Raw genomic sequence first — 17,324 nt, forward strand, 5'->3', positions numbered from 1 at the left:
AATAACAAATACAACAAATTACTTACTTTTATAGCCAAATAAAAAATGTTGTCAATCTTTTATCGCTATAAAGCTGTACCAAAACTGGTTCGTAAACTAATTATAGACATTTTTAGAGCCCATTAGAAGCAGTCTCAATTAGAGACGCTAAGAAAGATAGACTCAAATACGAAAATTAAACACAAGGATTGTGAAGACTGCGAACCAGAGGATTTTTGGGCCAATCCCAATGTTCAGTGTCCAACACTGAATGGCCAATGTGCAGCGTCAGCATGGTAGGCGGACGGAAAAAGCGGAACATCGTGGAATTGTGTCTAAAAATAAACTTGTGCAACAAAGTTGCAAAAGCAAACATCAGCAGACAGACAGTGACACAAAGTGGATGCAGCAGGGGCAGGCGCAGGAGAAGCTCCAGACACGAGTGGAGCTCTCTTGGCCAGACGGCGGCCTTTCTTCTGGCCGTCCGTCCGCGCGGCCCTAGCTCCCCCTCCATCTCCTCCTGTTGGCCATTTCGCTCTCGATCTGTTTGTCTGCCGAGTGCCGCCGTCTCATTGTTTGTGGAGCGCGGTCGAGGGGGTAACAAAGGCCTTGCAGCAGCGACAATGGTTAAAAGGAGCAGCGCCGCAGCAGCAGCCACTGAGATGGTTGGTTTGTTTCAATACCGAAGCTTTAATGCCCTTTGGTAATGGGTGATGGATTTTAGAGTATAAAAATACTATCCTTTTATCATTGCACTGTGAGGGCATAAAAAGCGAGTTTTACTAAGCTTACAAATCCTTAAATAATATTTTTGAATATAAACTCTATTTTTGGTTGCACTTCTATCCTCTTGTAAGAAACTCCTAATGTTGCAAATACCCTTTGCCTTTTTATGGAACTCTCCGTAGAGGGTACCGGGTAACACGATGTATGGTATATGGAGTGGCGCGTTAAGCACGCGAAAAGAGACTGGAGGGGCTATGTATGAACATATGCACGTATGGATAGATGTTGAGAAGGAGGACACGGATGAGCGGATAAACAAAAGGTATACCAGAAGGTGGAGATGAAGAGGGAGGTGGAACCAGTGGCCAAGAAAGAAGCGCGCGAAAGCGCCAAGAAGAGGAATGGTCAGTGAAGAGCGGTGCGCGTCCACTAATCGCTAAATTTACGAGTACAGTTAAAATAAAATCATAAAAATGTCTTCTTCGTCGCTTAACTTGTTATTGTTGTTGTTTTACGGCTTGAGTTTCTGTTGTTGAGGCAGGCAAACAACAAAAGAGGCACAGAGAAAGAGAGAGAAAGAGGTAGAGAGTTGGGTTTCGAGTTCAGTTTACAATTTACATGATGATGAAGTAGTTCAAGACAACATTGTGGCCTGGAATTTCCACGAAAACACTTGGGAACAACTTCCCGAGCGCACACACGTCATTTTGAAAAACAGACAGGACAGCACCAGCAACAACAACACAGACCAAACGAACCCAAGAAGAAATATCTTGAATCCCGAGTTTATAGTGTAAAATTTAATGAGCAAAAACTCAACGAACGAACGCCAAGAAGAAGATCATCATTGGCGAAAAAGGTTTTATTTCAGGTTTCTCGTTCGTGTTCCCTCACTCACTTTTCCACTTCAATGGAAATGAGAAAAACAACAACGACAACAACCATAAATAAAGGTGACAACGTGTGAGGTTAAACCGCAGTGACGGGCAATAGTAGCTCCTGAGCAGCACAAGTATTTCATGAATAAAGATTTAAATAGAAATCCTGATAATCCCCGTCCGCACTGTTCTAAAGCCAATATAGAAAAGGACTCATGGGTTTTTTTTTGTATAATTTATGGAGTTATAATTCTAGTTTCGGTAAAGTGCCTTAATTTCGGTAAGATTTCTTATAGCTTCTATACAAAAAAGAATTTATAACAATCTCGATTTGTTTATGCAGTATTTTTATTTGAATTTATCGAAATTCACTGGACTACATTACATTATACATTATATAGTCATTTTCTGTAGTTTTGTTGAATAGTGTTGCTTTAAGACCAGACTCGCGTTTTGATTTTTCTAATAGATTTATATAATTTAGATAAGTATTTTCTCTAGAGTTGACACAGTTTATATTATGTTAAGAGTTCAATTTACCATTAAAACCAAATGGATAGGATACATATTTTTGTCTATTATTGAGCTCGTGCTGCAATCTTCAGATCAACGATCATGACAACAAACAAAATAACGGGACAGCCGAAGGTCATTCACGGGCGAAAGAACGCACCGTAGAATGAGGCAGCGAATAACTCGCAACATTGTTGAGTGTTGACGCCCCCGCCGATTAGAAAAAGAAGCTAAACAAAATATGATTCCAAAAAGAAACAAATATAATGACATTAGCATTAACAATTCGAGTGCGGTAGGAAAAACAGAAAGCCAATCAAAAGATATGCACATCAAAAAGCCTAAATAAACAAAAATAAATACAATAAATTTATATGTAAATAATAGATAATGGAAACTTTATCAAATCAAATGTAGTTGTTGGCCAAAAAGAAAATTAGGAAAATTGGTAATGTGGTGTGAATGCACTTAAAGTCGTGACAGAACCACTTGCTCTAAGGGGAGAGAATGTACTCTCACGCCGAATCACTGGCTTAGCTTTTAGCGATCTTCGTGCGCCAACTGTGTGAGAAAGCCCCAAGGGTTCCGGGTGCTTGTGTGGTCAGCTCTGCGTTAGATATGCGAAAAGCATTAAGCACAAAGCGATACAGCTTCGGGCCGGTAAAAGCAAGTCTAGGAAAAGTGAGCGGGCGGGCGTTCGTTCGGCTTATCTCGTAATGTTTATGAAAATGACTATAAATACTATAAAGAGGCAGTAAAAAAAAGCGCAGCCGACCGCCCACCCAGCAGCGACGTCGGCACCATGTTTCAAGCGCCACACACAAATACACAGCCAGACACACTAACACATGGGCGGCATCACAACACCATAAAAAGACAAACAGCAGCACGCACTTTATCAAAAACAAAATAGAAGAGCTCTCTCTATTACTCTCTCTCTCAGGTTCGCTTTCTCTCTCATGCCCGCAGAGCGTGGGTGTCGGAGAGAGATAGCATTCGTAGAAATGCAACCACGTGTGTTGTTTATTGCACCAATACTCACACAAACTGCCAACGGAAAATAATAAACGAATGTCAATACGAAAACGGAATCTTTAAAAACAAGAAAAACAAATAACTGCGCAAAGCAAAATGCTGAAAAACCAAAAACAATAAGCAGAGCGAGCAAGATAGAAGAAAACGAGCGAATATTAAAATTGTCAAAGAGAATGGGCAAGGCAATAATAACAAGTAAGGCACAGGCATTTGTTGCTTCTTCATTTATTATAGAGTTCAAGATTTTGTAACGGAATTGCGTAAACAGGATATTAAATATTTAAAAGAAAAACTAAATAAACAATATAATTTTCCACGAATCTGAACAATAAAATAATACTTTTAATACAAGATGCATGCATATTAATGTCAGTCTATTAAGCTCTTATAATTGATCGCTCATTAACGTTATTTATAATTTTATTATTATTTTTTTAGTACCAATTGCCCAGAAATTGAGTTTCTTCCGGTTTATTTCTAGTTTAAATGAGTATTTGTGGGATTTTAATATTATCTCACACACAAAAATAAAACGCGATCGTAAAAGATAATACCCAAAGAAAAACAGAGGCAAAAACATTTAAATTAACATTGTTGCAAATTAAGAAAAATAAATCACAGGTATAATTATTAATATTATTATTATTTCATTATTATTTAGATATGTATATCTTCATGGTGTTTTTGATACTGAAAACTTTAAATTTCTGGATTTAAGAATAATATGAATTTAAACCTTAAAACAATTAATACTATTTATAATGGCTGGGTTAAAAATGTATAACTTTTGCTGCTCAAGGGTCGTGATAAGCGCCTAATCCTTAGTCACCATCCGGAGAGATTGCCCATAATCTGGAATCAAAACATCAAAACAAACAACTTGCCATTGGCCAATTGTTGATTCATGTGGGTGTGTACATATATGTATGTATGTATGTGCACACATATGTCTGTACATAAATAATACGGTTCAGTGTGTCGCCAAGTAAGATACCGAACAAACACCTCAACTTCCACGAGAAGTGATCACAAGATCCCCCGTATCCATCCCATAATATAAACACCACGTCATCGCCTGTCTACCACCCTCCCATTTGTCACCCCCTTAAATACCTTCCAGCTTTAGTTTGCCATTTTTACCAGCGTTTTATTGTTGTTGCCATTATACTTTACTTTTCCTAATAATATTTCTGTTATTGCTGTTCTTCAAATCACATAGTGAAATCCATAATTCTGTGCAGAGAAATGGCTGGGCACGGTTGCGCCCAAAAATGTAGCACCATGTAAAAAAAAAGGGGTGATAATAGATAAAAACTATTTATACACCATATTAGGAAATATTAAGAATTTTTTTTTTAAATTATTTAAGTGAATAAATTTAAATAAATGTTATATTTAATTGCAATAAATCTGAATATTTTTCCATCCCTTCTTAAGTTTTATAACAGATGAATAGATCTATTCATTTGGCCACAGCTGTCGTTTATGTGGTGTGTTTATGCGTAGGCGACTGCAGACTTTGGTGGTGGCGTAGCCGAGTGGGCGGTGTGGGAGGTCTGGGGGAGAGGTGGCACCCTCGTCATACGACCAACTGAAGAACGTCGACTATGTCATGTGTTGTGTGCTGTGCGTAAGTGTGCGTGTTCTTGCTAATATTGTTATTGCTGCCGCTAGTGCTGGGTACTGGGTATTATTTACGTGGACCTTAGACTCCCCGCTCCCGATAAGATTCGGGAGCAACAGCAACTTACATATGAGGATGGGTTGGGGCGACGGATGATGCGATGATGGTGGCGCTGCGGTTGACTGGACGCTGATGCCGCTGCGGCAATGTGTTGTACGCGGATGCGCATGTGAATCATACATAGCTGTTTTTTTTTTTTTGCATTCGCCAACAGTTCTTGGAACATTGAATTCCGATTCATTCGATTTTCCACGAGGCGAATGCAAATAAAAAAAATACAATTAAAAGCGGCTCGACGAAAACAAGTTGAGTCATACCGCAAATAAATACCTTGCATTGCGAAATGAAAAAAAAATGAATGGCATAAGCAACAATGATTGCGTAATTGCTACCAATTTAGGCTTGTGATCCCAAATGTGGGGTGTCTCACTGGCTACTGGCCATAATAGCAATAAAAAAAAATAGCAAGAAGGCTGAGAGCCCTAAAATTCCCAACAAGTTATTGTCGTCACTTAGAAGATCGTAATTATGTTGACAAGATCTTTTATTTTGTCGAGTTTTTAAAAATTTTATTTATTAAACCGGGTTGACCTGGAGTCCCCTATAACTTAATTACTATTTATTTAGTTTTTAGCATAACATTATTATTATTTCCACACTTTGAAATAGATAATGCATTAATAATTTTTATTTGATATATTTATTAATGCACTTATCTTTATTTATTATATTATGTTATTATATTGCGAAAAACGTTTGCTTTAAATTTCTTGACCAAAAATTGTGATAAATCTTCACATAAAAGGAGCAAGGGAAACAAAAACAACAATTATAATCAACGGAGCAATAAACTTGCTATGCGTGCTTGCATGTGGGGGGGGGAATACAGCGGCAGAGGAATAAGAGCGGAGAGATGGAGTGGGGAGCGATTAGAAGACGCGCGTCTAAGTTCAAGGCCAAGCAGTTCACAGCATAAACAGCAAGAGCAAAAAAAAAAAAAAAACAATAACAAGAAACGTATGAAGCCGGCTGTGGGAAAGAGAAGGCGAGAAGCAAACGCAGCTGAAAAAAGTGCACACAAAATGGTTTGGTTGTATATGTAGTAATGTGTGTGGGTTGTTGTTTTTTTGTGCCATCACAGCGAAAAAGGTCAATGACACCTGTCTGTTTGTCTCGCTCGGCTCGACTCACTCACTCACACACACACACACACACACGTAGGAGCTTATCACCGGCCACTCTCTTTCAGCAGTCGTGGCCTCTCATTCTAGCATGCGCGCATGTGGTCAAAGCTTTTTGTCGAATTTTCGGTTTAATTTTTTGTATTTTTATACCTTTTTGACGGGGTTTCGTCATCTCAGTTTACACGAACTTCAAGTGAATGTAATTGTACTCATATTTGGATTAGTTCTTTATTTATTTACTCGTTTTAAACGGCTCGCTTCATTGTTTAGTATTTGTCGTAACATTACCATTAAATAATTTAAGGTGATTTTATTGTTATTTATTTTTAATGTTATTTAATTATTTAATGTAATTTAAAGGTTTTTATATTGTTTTAATAGGGGTATTAAAGATAAGTTGAGTAAAAATCTCTGATGTTATTTTTACAGGATAATCATCTTTCAATACATTGTATATTTCAATGTTTTTTTTTTTATCCTCTGTATCAGTGTGTTTTTGTTTTTCGTTTCTTTTCGACGCTGCTAATTAGTGTGCCCAAATTATGCGCCAAAAATTCCCAATGAGTAGAGGATGGTCATACGTCATCAACAATAGCCGGACAAACAATTTCCGGTTTTTGCCTCACACCATAAAAAATATATCAAAAATAACACACAAAAAAAAGAACAGAAAACAACAATAGTAACAACAACAACAACAGAAATCATAAAAATACATGAGAAAAACAACAAACTTGGCCCGGGTTCCGTCATTGCCTCATCCTCTCTATAGATCTGCTGCCCGTTCTGCTTTATTTTGGTTTTATTTCGACAATTTGTTTTTGCCGCGACTTATTTTTGTCACAAATACACACGGACACACACACACACACACTGGCACTTATGGTTACACACTAGCGTATACGCAAGCAAACTCGATTTAAAAATAAATAAATTACGCACAAATACAAATACATACATTGGCCAAAATTCCGCGGGCCTCGTCAAAAATATAGCATGATTAATACAAAAAATGCGCAATTTTTGGATCCCTTTATTTTTGTTTTGTTTTCGCGGTGCTATTTTTGTTGTTGTTATACTGCTACTAACCCCACCTTCCAATGTTTTTTATGGCATTTTTCTCTTATTATACAATAATAACGCGAATATAATAAGAGCACAGCAAGTGGGCAGGCACACCAGAAGTAGCTCCAACAACAAGCGCAGCGGCATGCCAATTAGTGCTTATGCTTTTTAATTAGCAGACAGACCCATCCCCCATGAGCACCTCCCAATTCCACTTTCCACCTTCCCCAAAAACTAACTACCTCCTAACCGACTGTATATGGTATGTATATGTACATATGTATGTACATACATATTTTCCCCAATGCCAGTTATTAGTGTGTAAATGCCTTTTCTATTTCCCACTAAGTACGGTTTCATTTCAATACAGTTTCCTTGTTCAGCAATCTTTCATATTGTAAAAATATAAAAATAATCAATTTAAGTTTTAAATAAAAGCTTTTTGAGGGCTTTAGATCAAAACTGGACTTTTTGCCAAAACCTCCGTTGGGAATTCTATCGGCAATGCTGAGGCAAGAATTTACATATGGATGTACCTACATACTTATGTATGTACATATATACATTTGTATCTATGTATGTATGTTGTTGAAAAAATTTGAACTAAGGTGGTACATATGTATGCACATAGGTATGTATATATTATAGTATTATATACATACATATAAATACATTTCAAGATATTTTTAAGAACAGAAACTCTTTAATTTCCATTCCATCATTTCACTGAAAAGACTAACCTAACATAGTCATAAGGACTTATTTTCACCAAAAAATTTCACAAATATTTCACAGATACAAAAGCTTGATCGAAAAAAAAACACAATCGCATATAAGAACACATCCTTTTATTTGGAATTCTGAAACTCAAGAATTTGGTCATAATAATTGAGAAAACAAACCAAAAACAGAACGAAAATTGCACCGTCATGCCATTTTGACAGCCAATGAAATTATGTGCTGCGCGCCTTTGTAGTTAATTAAGCACATTAAAATCAGCGTAAACAACATTTTCATCCAACAAGAAATTTTAAAACAATAATTATAAAAAACTGATCAACAAAAACCTTGAAAAATCAACAGGTGACTAGGCACAAAAAACATTGATGAGACAAATTATTACAAATGTTGTTACAGACGGGTTAAATTGAGGTGGCAAGGCAATAATACAGATTTATAAGAAGGTAATAATAAAAATATTTATTATTCTTGGTGATTAGAAAAATACCAGTCTCTGTAACAATTTTAAAAATTCTATTTAAAGCATATTAATATATGTACAATTTAATTAATTGTTCAATGAAAATGCAATCTTGTACTTGAACACATATTTTAAGACCCAATAACATTAGCCTAATGCGGGATTTCTTTAATTGGTAATTTATCTGAACCACAAAATGCGTGCAACAATAAAAACAACAACAACAAAGCAATACGAAAGAAACCGGCAGCAATCGACATTCTTATATATTTTGGTTGCTCTCTCTTCTCACGCAGGCGCAGGCATTGCTCTCCGCCCGCGACAGAGGAAGAGAGAGAGAGAGAGAGAGAGAGAGAGCTGAGTGCGAGAGGGAGTGAGAGCAACCGGGTGCGACCAAGAGGGTGAGTGCGAGCGAGAGCCAGCGAATAATGCTGGCTGCGCTGCTCATTCACAAAACGTAAAGCGGCGCAAAGAAGAAGAGGAGGAAACAACAACAGGCCCAAGATATGATAGATATGGAACAACAACAAGCGGAACAAGAACAAGAGAGACAGGGCGCGTAAAAGGGGGAGGAGGGAAGGAGACGGGAGCAAAAACAACTTGGCATAAATTGCTGCTGCGTAGTAATTTCAGTCGAGTATTTTTCTAGTTACGTTTTCACTACCATTTGTCGATTTTGATGTTTCTATTAATTTTCTTTAATTCATGCTAACTTACCTCTTTGCATCGTGATTGTTGTTAACCATTGTTGTTTTTGTTGTTCCCCGTCCTCGTCACTTTTTTCACTTTATTTTGGTATCGATTTCAAAACACAACGACGCACTTTCCCAGACGCAGGCGTAATTAAAATTTTCTTGTGTTTTATTCGCGTGCTTTCTTTTTGCGCCGCAACTTCACAACATGCTCCGCATGTGTGTGTGTATATATATATATATTTGTGAGCCTGTGTACACTATTTTATTTATTTATTTGCCGTAGATCTCGCGCACACACACACACACTGATACACTGGGCACTAGCTCGGGAAAACGCCCGCACTTGTATTCCTTGGAATTTCGTATATTCCCCCGGGTTTTCACAAATACACCTCCTGGTATTTTGATTCGCTCTTCCCATTCATTAAAGTGCACTAAACACCGCATCCGTTGCCTTCACACACTGCCAGTATCAGATAATCGGCAATCCACTATCACCTTCGGCGCATATTTTTGTTTCGTTTCATACGAGCGCCTATTTTCCGCGGTCCCCGACGTTCCTTCGAAAAGCAAAACAGTGTTCCAGTCACACCTGGAGGAAAATTTAAAAACAGCGGCAGGCGACGAATCTGGCCTTTGATTTTCCGTTTTCCGGCGGAGAGCGTGCGCGACGTTGTCTTGCTGAAAATTTTTGGAAACTGAAAAAACGCGCGCGCCTTTTCGGTGTTGCCATTCGATATTATTGGCCCGATATCGAAATCGCGATATTTTTGTTTGATATTTTTCGATATTTTTGCCTTGGTCTCTCTGAATTTCAAGTAAAATGTCAAAATGAGGTTTTACAGGCTTGGGGTCGAATTCTCGTTTTTGGGGTCGAATTCTCGTTTTTGGGGTCGAATTCTCATGTAGAGTGTAAAAATGTAAGTATATAAAAATACCGAAATTGCGATATTTGGTATTTTCTCCATGGTCACTCTGAACTTCAAAGTAAAATGTCAAAAGAAGGTTTTACAGGCTTGGGTCGAATTCTCATGTAGAGTGTAAAAATGTAAGTGTATCAAAATACCGAAATTGCGATATTTGGTATTTTCTCCATGGTCACTCTGAACTTCAAAGTAAAATGTCAAAAGAAGGTTTTACAGGCTTGGGTCGAATTCTCATGTAGAATGTAAAATGTTCGAGAGCGAAACTGTTAACAACAGCACCTTCGGCTCCGTTGCAACCGAACCGAGAGAGAAATGTGAATTTTGTTGTTATCTCCCCCTTGGTCACTCTGAATTTCAAAGCAAAATGTTAGTTAACATAGAAATGCTCTCGATACAGAATTTGACTCGTTAACAGGGTTTTGCTTATGGAATTCCCAAATTGAGCGGGCGTTAAACATGAATGGCAGTGTTGCCGTTTTAGGGTTTTTCCCACTAGATCTGGCTGGGCTACTTTTATATTTTACGATACCACACATAAATACTTTGTAGTATTTTTCCATTTGAATGGCAACAAAAGTATCTATATGCCAAAAGAGCAATAAACTTACAAATCTTTTTTGAAATTGTGTAACAAAAGCTTAAAATAATTTGGCACTAAATTGGGAAACGTTTATCGAAGGTTTTCGATTAATATTAGTATTAAGTTCAGTTTGAGTAGGACGTTCTGTGCTGCGTTGATTTAAAGTGGAATTAACTGCATCTGTCCCGATCGATTTAATATTTTATACTTAAAATTAAAAGAAAAAAAACACATAAAATAATATTTTTAAAATCAGATTTTTTCTTAGATTTTTTCAATTGGAATTTAGTTTTTTTATCTGTTTATTTTGGGTAATCCCGCATTTTTGCTCAGATACACTACGCCTTTTACAGTTCTTTTTAGTGTGCCCAGTCAGCGGAGGTGGCATTCCCGCTTTGAGCTATATACCTAAACCTGCTTAGCTATATAGCTAAACGAAATTTGAACGGACCATCGGCTAGATGGCGCTGCACAGGAATCGATTGATAGGTGGCGCTGCTCTGTGTTAACTTTGCTAAAAAATAATTAATAATAATTCCTTTTAATTATTTATTTTAATTTAAATTTTTAGTTTTGTTTTTTTGCCATTCAAAATTATAGTAAACAAAAATAATAATAATAAAATTATGAATAAAAAAATAAATAATGAATTGAATTCCGACTAAAATTCGAAATACCCTTCAAGAGTATAACAGTATAATATTAGCAATCCAATTAATCAATGAAAGCTGTAAGTTTGAAACTGCGTTAAAATAAATTAAAGTCTTTAATTTATTTGTTATTTTGCTGTTCTTTTAAATGCATAAAAAATTAAAACAATAGATATATTTATGGTTTTAAAACTTTTTCTTTTATTTTAAAGTTTTTTTTTTGTTTCTTCTAATATTTATTTTCTTTTTTTCTGGTGTTTTTTTTTGTTTTTATTTTTGGAAAGAAAGAAAAGAGTACCTAACAAAATGTGTGTTTTCTCTTTTAAAAATTAAACGTACAGTTATATAGGGGTTTCAGTTTTTAGTGTGGTTTCTCTTTTTCATTTATTTCTTTGTTTGTTTTCGTTTTTTTAATCTTTTTTACATTGTATGATTTGTTTGTTGTTGTGGTTTGCATTATTTAAATATATATAACTTCTAGGCGAGAGTTTTAAATAATTATTTATGTACTTTGTAGTTGACTCTGTTAAGTGGTTGGTTGTTGTTTGTTTTTGTGGGATGATTTGGCTTCTATGAATATAAACTGCTATTGGGCCCATGTGTGTGTGTGTGTGTGTGTTTATAGTTGTAAATTTTATAACAATAACAAATTATTATACATAGTTATATAGCTTTAATAATATTAATAATTAAAAATCAATCAATCCAAGCGAATGAAATAAATTCCAGAAGAAAGACGACGATGACAAATTATGTTTTTGCATGCGTAACTAAAAACAGTAGAGAAAGAATAGAAGGAAGGAAGGACGATGGGAAGATAGGGTTTACTTTTTGGGATATATTTGTGGATTTTTGGGGTAATTACGGGGGCCCAGTTGTGTCTTCTTCTCGTTCCTCTTGCTGAAGCAAACATACGTCTTCCATTTTTTTTTTTACAATTTGAAATTGATTTTGTTTTTTATTTCTTTGTTTACAAATCTGTATATTATTGATTGGCTTTATAACTATTTTGTTTTCTATTTAAAAATTGTGTGTGTTGCTTTTACTAATTTACAGACAGTTTTTAAGCCCACAAAAAAAGAGATTGGATTGATGAATATGGAAAGGGATGTGTTACTTTTCCTGATTCCTATCCCTTTTTGTTGATATATTTATCTTTTGTTTTTTGTTTTAAGGCTAAAATGTAATTTGCTTATAAAATGTTGCTCTCCTGCTTCCTTCTTCGATTTTCCTTGTGAGGCTGAGTTTTTTTTTTTGTTTTCGTAAAGTAGATTTTGTGTTTTGCTTAAATTAGTTTTGGGTTATAAATTTAAATGTATGTATAATATTTTTACGCTTAAAACTTGTACACACAACTTAGTTTCATTAAGTTTTGTAGCTGATTTTTGTTTTTTTGTTTGTTTTCTTTTTGGATTTTTAGTTTGTTTTTGCAATTTATATAATTTAATAATAAATTTGTAATTTGCTTGTTTTTTGTTTTCTTTTTTTTTTGCCATTTCGTATATAATTTAAAATTATAAACACCCCCCAGAAGAATCCCAATTTCTTTTTTAGATACATTTGCTGTGTGCTTTGTGTGTATGCATGGTGTTGTGTGATGGACGTCTCTTTTTAGGGTCCATAGGCATCCGAACCAAAGTCAAACAGCCGATCGATGCCCTCGTGCGCATTTAGCGCATACGGATAATCATTATCGTCCGGCGGATTGATGGACACGAAGGCAATATCGTTGCTGAAATCTGTAAATGTAAAATGTGAAAAATGTAATATTTGCTTCCAATTTTTTGGGCAGATGAATGGCATTTAATGGCGGCTGAGTTTGAGGATATTCAGCATGTTGATTTTTCTTTTGCCGAGGTTACATTTATACATGTTTTATGCAGAGTAGAGAATAGAGGAGAGCTGAATAGAGCGAGAGATGTTGTTTTGGTGGATGCATGTTTTGAAATTCACGCCAGAGCTGAATCTCATGGTGCTACAAAATTTCAATCTCAAATATGAACAATTGGCCCCCGGAAGCGGTCAGTGTTGTTGCAGTTGCAGACCCACGAGAATTCAGTTCCAAAATGAATTTGACACGAGAGGACGAACGAATTTGCTGACGAGGCGTCGGGTTATGTCGATACATAATATATATATATATACACATTTATGCTTAGTTGTTATTATTATTACTGTTGTTGTAATTTTTTGTTATTAGTAAAATGGTTAGAAGCAGAAGTATGTTGATGTGAGCAGCAGTATGTGTGTGTGTATGGGTATTGGTTAATAATAATGTAAAACACATGTTGAAATTATTTGAAAAACACTTACAAAACAATGTCAAACTTGATGGGTTAATGGGTTTGGATGGTTTAGTTTTTGCATTTTTATTGGGGATTTTATAGTTAAATTTGTTATAATAAAATAAAACTACTTTATGTGGTTAGTATAACAGAAAACACATAAAACAAAAACTGTTATAATTATTTAGGTTTTGCATTATTATTGGGGATTTTATAGTTAATTTGTTATAATAAAATAAAATTACTTTATGTGGTTAGTATAACAGAAAACATATAAAACAAAAACTGTTATAATTACATAAAACAAAAGTTTAATTTAAATCAAATTGTCAATTTTGAACTGATTCTCGTTGGCCGAAATGTTTGCAAATGAAAATACAATATATATTTCACTTTTTGGTGTTCAATTTATTCATATTCGGTTTCATTTATGCTGCTGTGAGGATTTGATTTCACGCTCAGCAAGAACTCAGACTGTGATGCGGCTTTGAAATACACGCAGGTCACAGAATAAGTTCTTGACAAGTGCGCCTCTTAGATTTTTGGACTCGAATAAATCCATGTATATGTAGCTGTTATTTATACGCAGATTACGATGTTTTGTAGGATATTATTTACATGGCGACGATACAAAAAAAAAAACTCAGGCGGATGCAGAAATGATCATGGATGAGTGGGGCGGCGATTGCAAAAGCGCGATCGATCGATCAGGGGAGTAATATTTACAATTGCAGTCAAAATAATAGTGTTTTATATTCTGATAAGAACCGAAATTTAAATAAGTGAGCTTTTTTGCATCAGAAAATCCATATTTACTGGACATTACAAAAAATATAACCATATAAGAATTATACAATTAGTCTTTACATATTATTTTTAAACAAATATTGTTAAAAAGTTTCAAGCAAAACATGATTATTGTTTTTTTATAAATATAACTTTAAACAACAAACTATTATTTTGACCGCTTGATAGGAAAGAGAAAGGCACTTAATGGCTACTTTAAAATACTTACAGTCCGAGCCAATGTCATTGAAGAGCGCATCGAGGCCCTGGAGCGTGACATTGCTGCTGTTACTGTTCGCATCGCAGTCGGGCGGCAGATAGGGCTGATGGGTATCATCAGTTTTGGCGCCAGCGCCAGCGATGCTGCCATAACCGCCATCGCCGCCGTTACTGCTGCTATCCGCCACGGCAGCGAATTGCATTTGCAGCGAGCCTATCGCCGAGGATGTTGCTCCCTCTCCTCTCGATGATGTTGCTCCTGTTGCTGATGCCACAGAGTTTGTGGTTGCATCTTCCATTGCACAATTATACATGGGCACATCGCTGCGTCGCTGACTGTTGCCGCTGTAGCTTATTGTTGGGTTCTGGGAGTTGCTGCTATGGTTGTTATTGGTGTTGTTGTTGTTATGACTATTAAGCGTAGTGGTTGCTGTTGTTGTTGTTGTTGTTGCGCTGCCCGCTGCCATTGCTGGTGCTATGGCCGCTGCTGTCCGACGTCGCTTGGTGGGCGTTGGAGGCGAGGATTCTGTTAAGCTGCTAAAAAGCTCCTGGATGGTGTTCTGCTGTTGCTGATGCCGCTGTTGCTGTTGGAGGAACTGATTGTTGTTGTGTCGCACCACCACCGGATTTGTTAGCGTCGGCACCAACTGGCTCAGCTCCGCATCGACATCATCCTCCTCCGTTGGCTCCTGCTGTTGCTGCTGGTTGAGCTGATGATGATGATGATGCTGCTGCTGCTGGGCCGTCATCGCAATATCACAAATGTTATTATATTCAGGCTGGGATTGTTGCTTGCCGGCATCCTCGATCGATTTGCTGAGGTTGCGGGCCGAGCGGTATGGTGCAGTACCTAGAATAATTTAATGCAAAATAAAATATTATTAAATACATATTTAAAGCGAGAAAATGACTACCCACCTAATCCCTTCGTGCTCATGGCATCGATATTGTTAAAGAGCGGATCCTTTAGCCGTGGATTTGTCAGCGGATGCAGTCGTGTGGAGGTAGCCGTCCGTACGCCACTGCCTCCGGCACTGGCTCCGGCTGACGATCTGACGTAGCCATCGCCTGACGCAATTGGCGAATTCTCTGGCGATTGGTCATGGCAGAGGAAGACGTTGATCTCCCCGCTATTCTCCGCTTTAACGTAGATCTCGCGCGGCAACTTTGTGTTGGGCAACTGCAAAGGCAAACCAATGATGATTATTAACCAAAAATCCACAAAAAAAAAACAATTCCAAATAAGAAATAACACAAAAACAGCGATAATAAAAAGCCAACAAACTAACTTTTGGGGAGCTGTAGAAATTTTTAAGCGGTCGCCGAACCGCTTCGCAGCAAAAGAGAAACACAAATGAAGCGGCGGGGACTGAGAATGAGCAGTGCTTTTTTTTTTGCCGTTCGCTTATTTTTAGAAATGATATTTTGCTTGGCCCCCCCGCCCCCTTGTCATCTTGTTCGTTTCTTTTCTTTTACTTTATTTTATTTTACTTGTGGCCTCTCTTTTTTGCTTGAGTGTTGTTGTTATTTTGGCCAACGGCGTTGCCAGAGGGTTTTTCAACCACTTAACATAACTGTAACTTGGCCAATCTTGATTTCTGGCCAAATCTCTCCAGTGACCAATTCTCTCTCCTGATATTTTTTTTGTAGAGAGAGTAAGAGGGTTCATTAAACAGTTCAAGGCAAGCGGAAACATTAAGCGCTCGCTTCTGTGTACATATATTTTTTTTATAAATAGTGCGCCATCCACTAGGAAGATTGAACAGCAACAGCGGCGGCGTTGGAGAAAACTTTGTTGGACGACGACGACGAGGCCAGAGATTTACTTGATATCAAAAAGGAAGGAAGGTGGACACCAGAAGGAGGGGCGCGCACAGATGGGAGGGATTCCAATTTCGCCTGTCGTCGTGTCTGCCGCGTCTATAAATAATCGCCACGTTTAATGGCATGCAGACGCTAAGAAGAAGCAGCGACGTTGAATAGAAAAAGGCAAAAGAAAAGCAGGAAAAGCTCTGACGTCGACATAGTGTATGTGGGCATATAGCCACAAAGATATGAGCTGGTGGTACAGAAATACAAGTAGGTGATGATATATCGTGAGGGAAATCAATCAAAGATACATATATCGTCTTCCAAATAAAAGTACTCACCACAAGCTTGGCCTCTGGTGGCGCCTTGATCACTATGACAATCTGATCTTTGAACAGATCCACGTTGAGCAGGTCATTCTGCGTGACATAGGCCATGCCACCGGCATTCTCCACCTCCTGCGAGATCTCGGCAAGATTACCTCGCATCTGATCAATGGCCATATTCAGCTCGTTCTCCAGCTGCTCCAGTCGCTCCGACTCTGCCTCGATGCGACGCGATCGCTCTTGGCTGACCATCGATTGACCTCCTCGCCACTGGATGTTGTTCTTCGATTTCTTCTCCAGTATATTGATGCCCTCGAGGACATTGGTGATGTCGTAGATGCGACGCTTTTGCACGTGCAAACGATTGGAGGCCTCGTTTAGATCCACCACACCGTCGGGCGATTCCTGGAGCAGGTCTACAAACTTTTTGGTCAAAATCCCCAGCGAGGTGTCCGCCCGATTGCGATCGCCGCTCGAGGAACTTGCCACCGATGCGGCCAACTGCTGCTGGGGCGTCGACAGGGAGAAGGAGTGAAGCGATGAAGATGCCGCCTTGGCACTGCGCTCCACCACCACATCCTCGTCCAGCTCGGCCGAGTCCACGTCATGGTGGCTGCTATGCCGCAACTGCTGGGGCGTGCTGCTGGCCACATGCTTTTGGTACACCACGGTTTGGTGGTGCGCGCTCTGCTTGGCCTGCTTCTTGGGGTGGATCTCGTCGGTGACGGCGTGTGGCCGGCGCTTGACCTGGTTTCAAGGAAAATATTTTTTTGAAATTATATT

At 37.8% G+C, this 17,324-nt stretch overlaps 2 protein-coding genes across 3 annotated transcripts in view; both read right to left on the reverse strand.

Annotated features, from left to right (window-relative positions):
• The window catches only part of InR (Insulin-like receptor), a 52,801-nt gene extending 43,163 nt beyond the window's left edge, over positions 1-9,638 (reverse strand). Inside the window, exon 1 of the mRNA XM_017180266.3 lies at positions 8,983-9,638. The gene's annotated coding sequence lies outside the window, so the exon portion shown is untranslated. The remainder of the gene's footprint in view (positions 1-8,982) is intronic.
• Positions 9,639-11,293: 1,655 nt separating this feature from the next.
• Positions 11,294-17,324, reverse strand: part of E2f1 (E2F transcription factor 1) — a 44,341-nt gene continuing 38,310 nt past the window's right edge. For both annotated transcript variants that reach the window (XM_017180150.3, XM_017180149.3), the window contains 4 exons: positions 16,557-17,288; positions 15,325-15,586; positions 14,417-15,256; positions 11,294-12,855 (listed from right to left, as the gene is read on the reverse strand). In XM_017180150.3, coding sequence (XP_017035639.1) covers positions 12,728-12,855; positions 14,417-15,256; positions 15,325-15,586; positions 16,557-17,288 — 1,962 coding nt within the window. In that variant the 3' untranslated portion in view covers positions 11,294-12,727. The remainder of the gene's footprint in view (positions 12,856-14,416; positions 15,257-15,324; positions 15,587-16,556; positions 17,289-17,324) is intronic.

Source organism: Drosophila kikkawai, chromosome 3R (assembly GCF_030179895.1).
Source record: "Drosophila kikkawai strain 14028-0561.14 chromosome 3R, DkikHiC1v2, whole genome shotgun sequence".
Lineage (NCBI taxonomy): Eukaryota > Metazoa > Arthropoda > Insecta > Diptera > Drosophilidae > Drosophila > Drosophila kikkawai.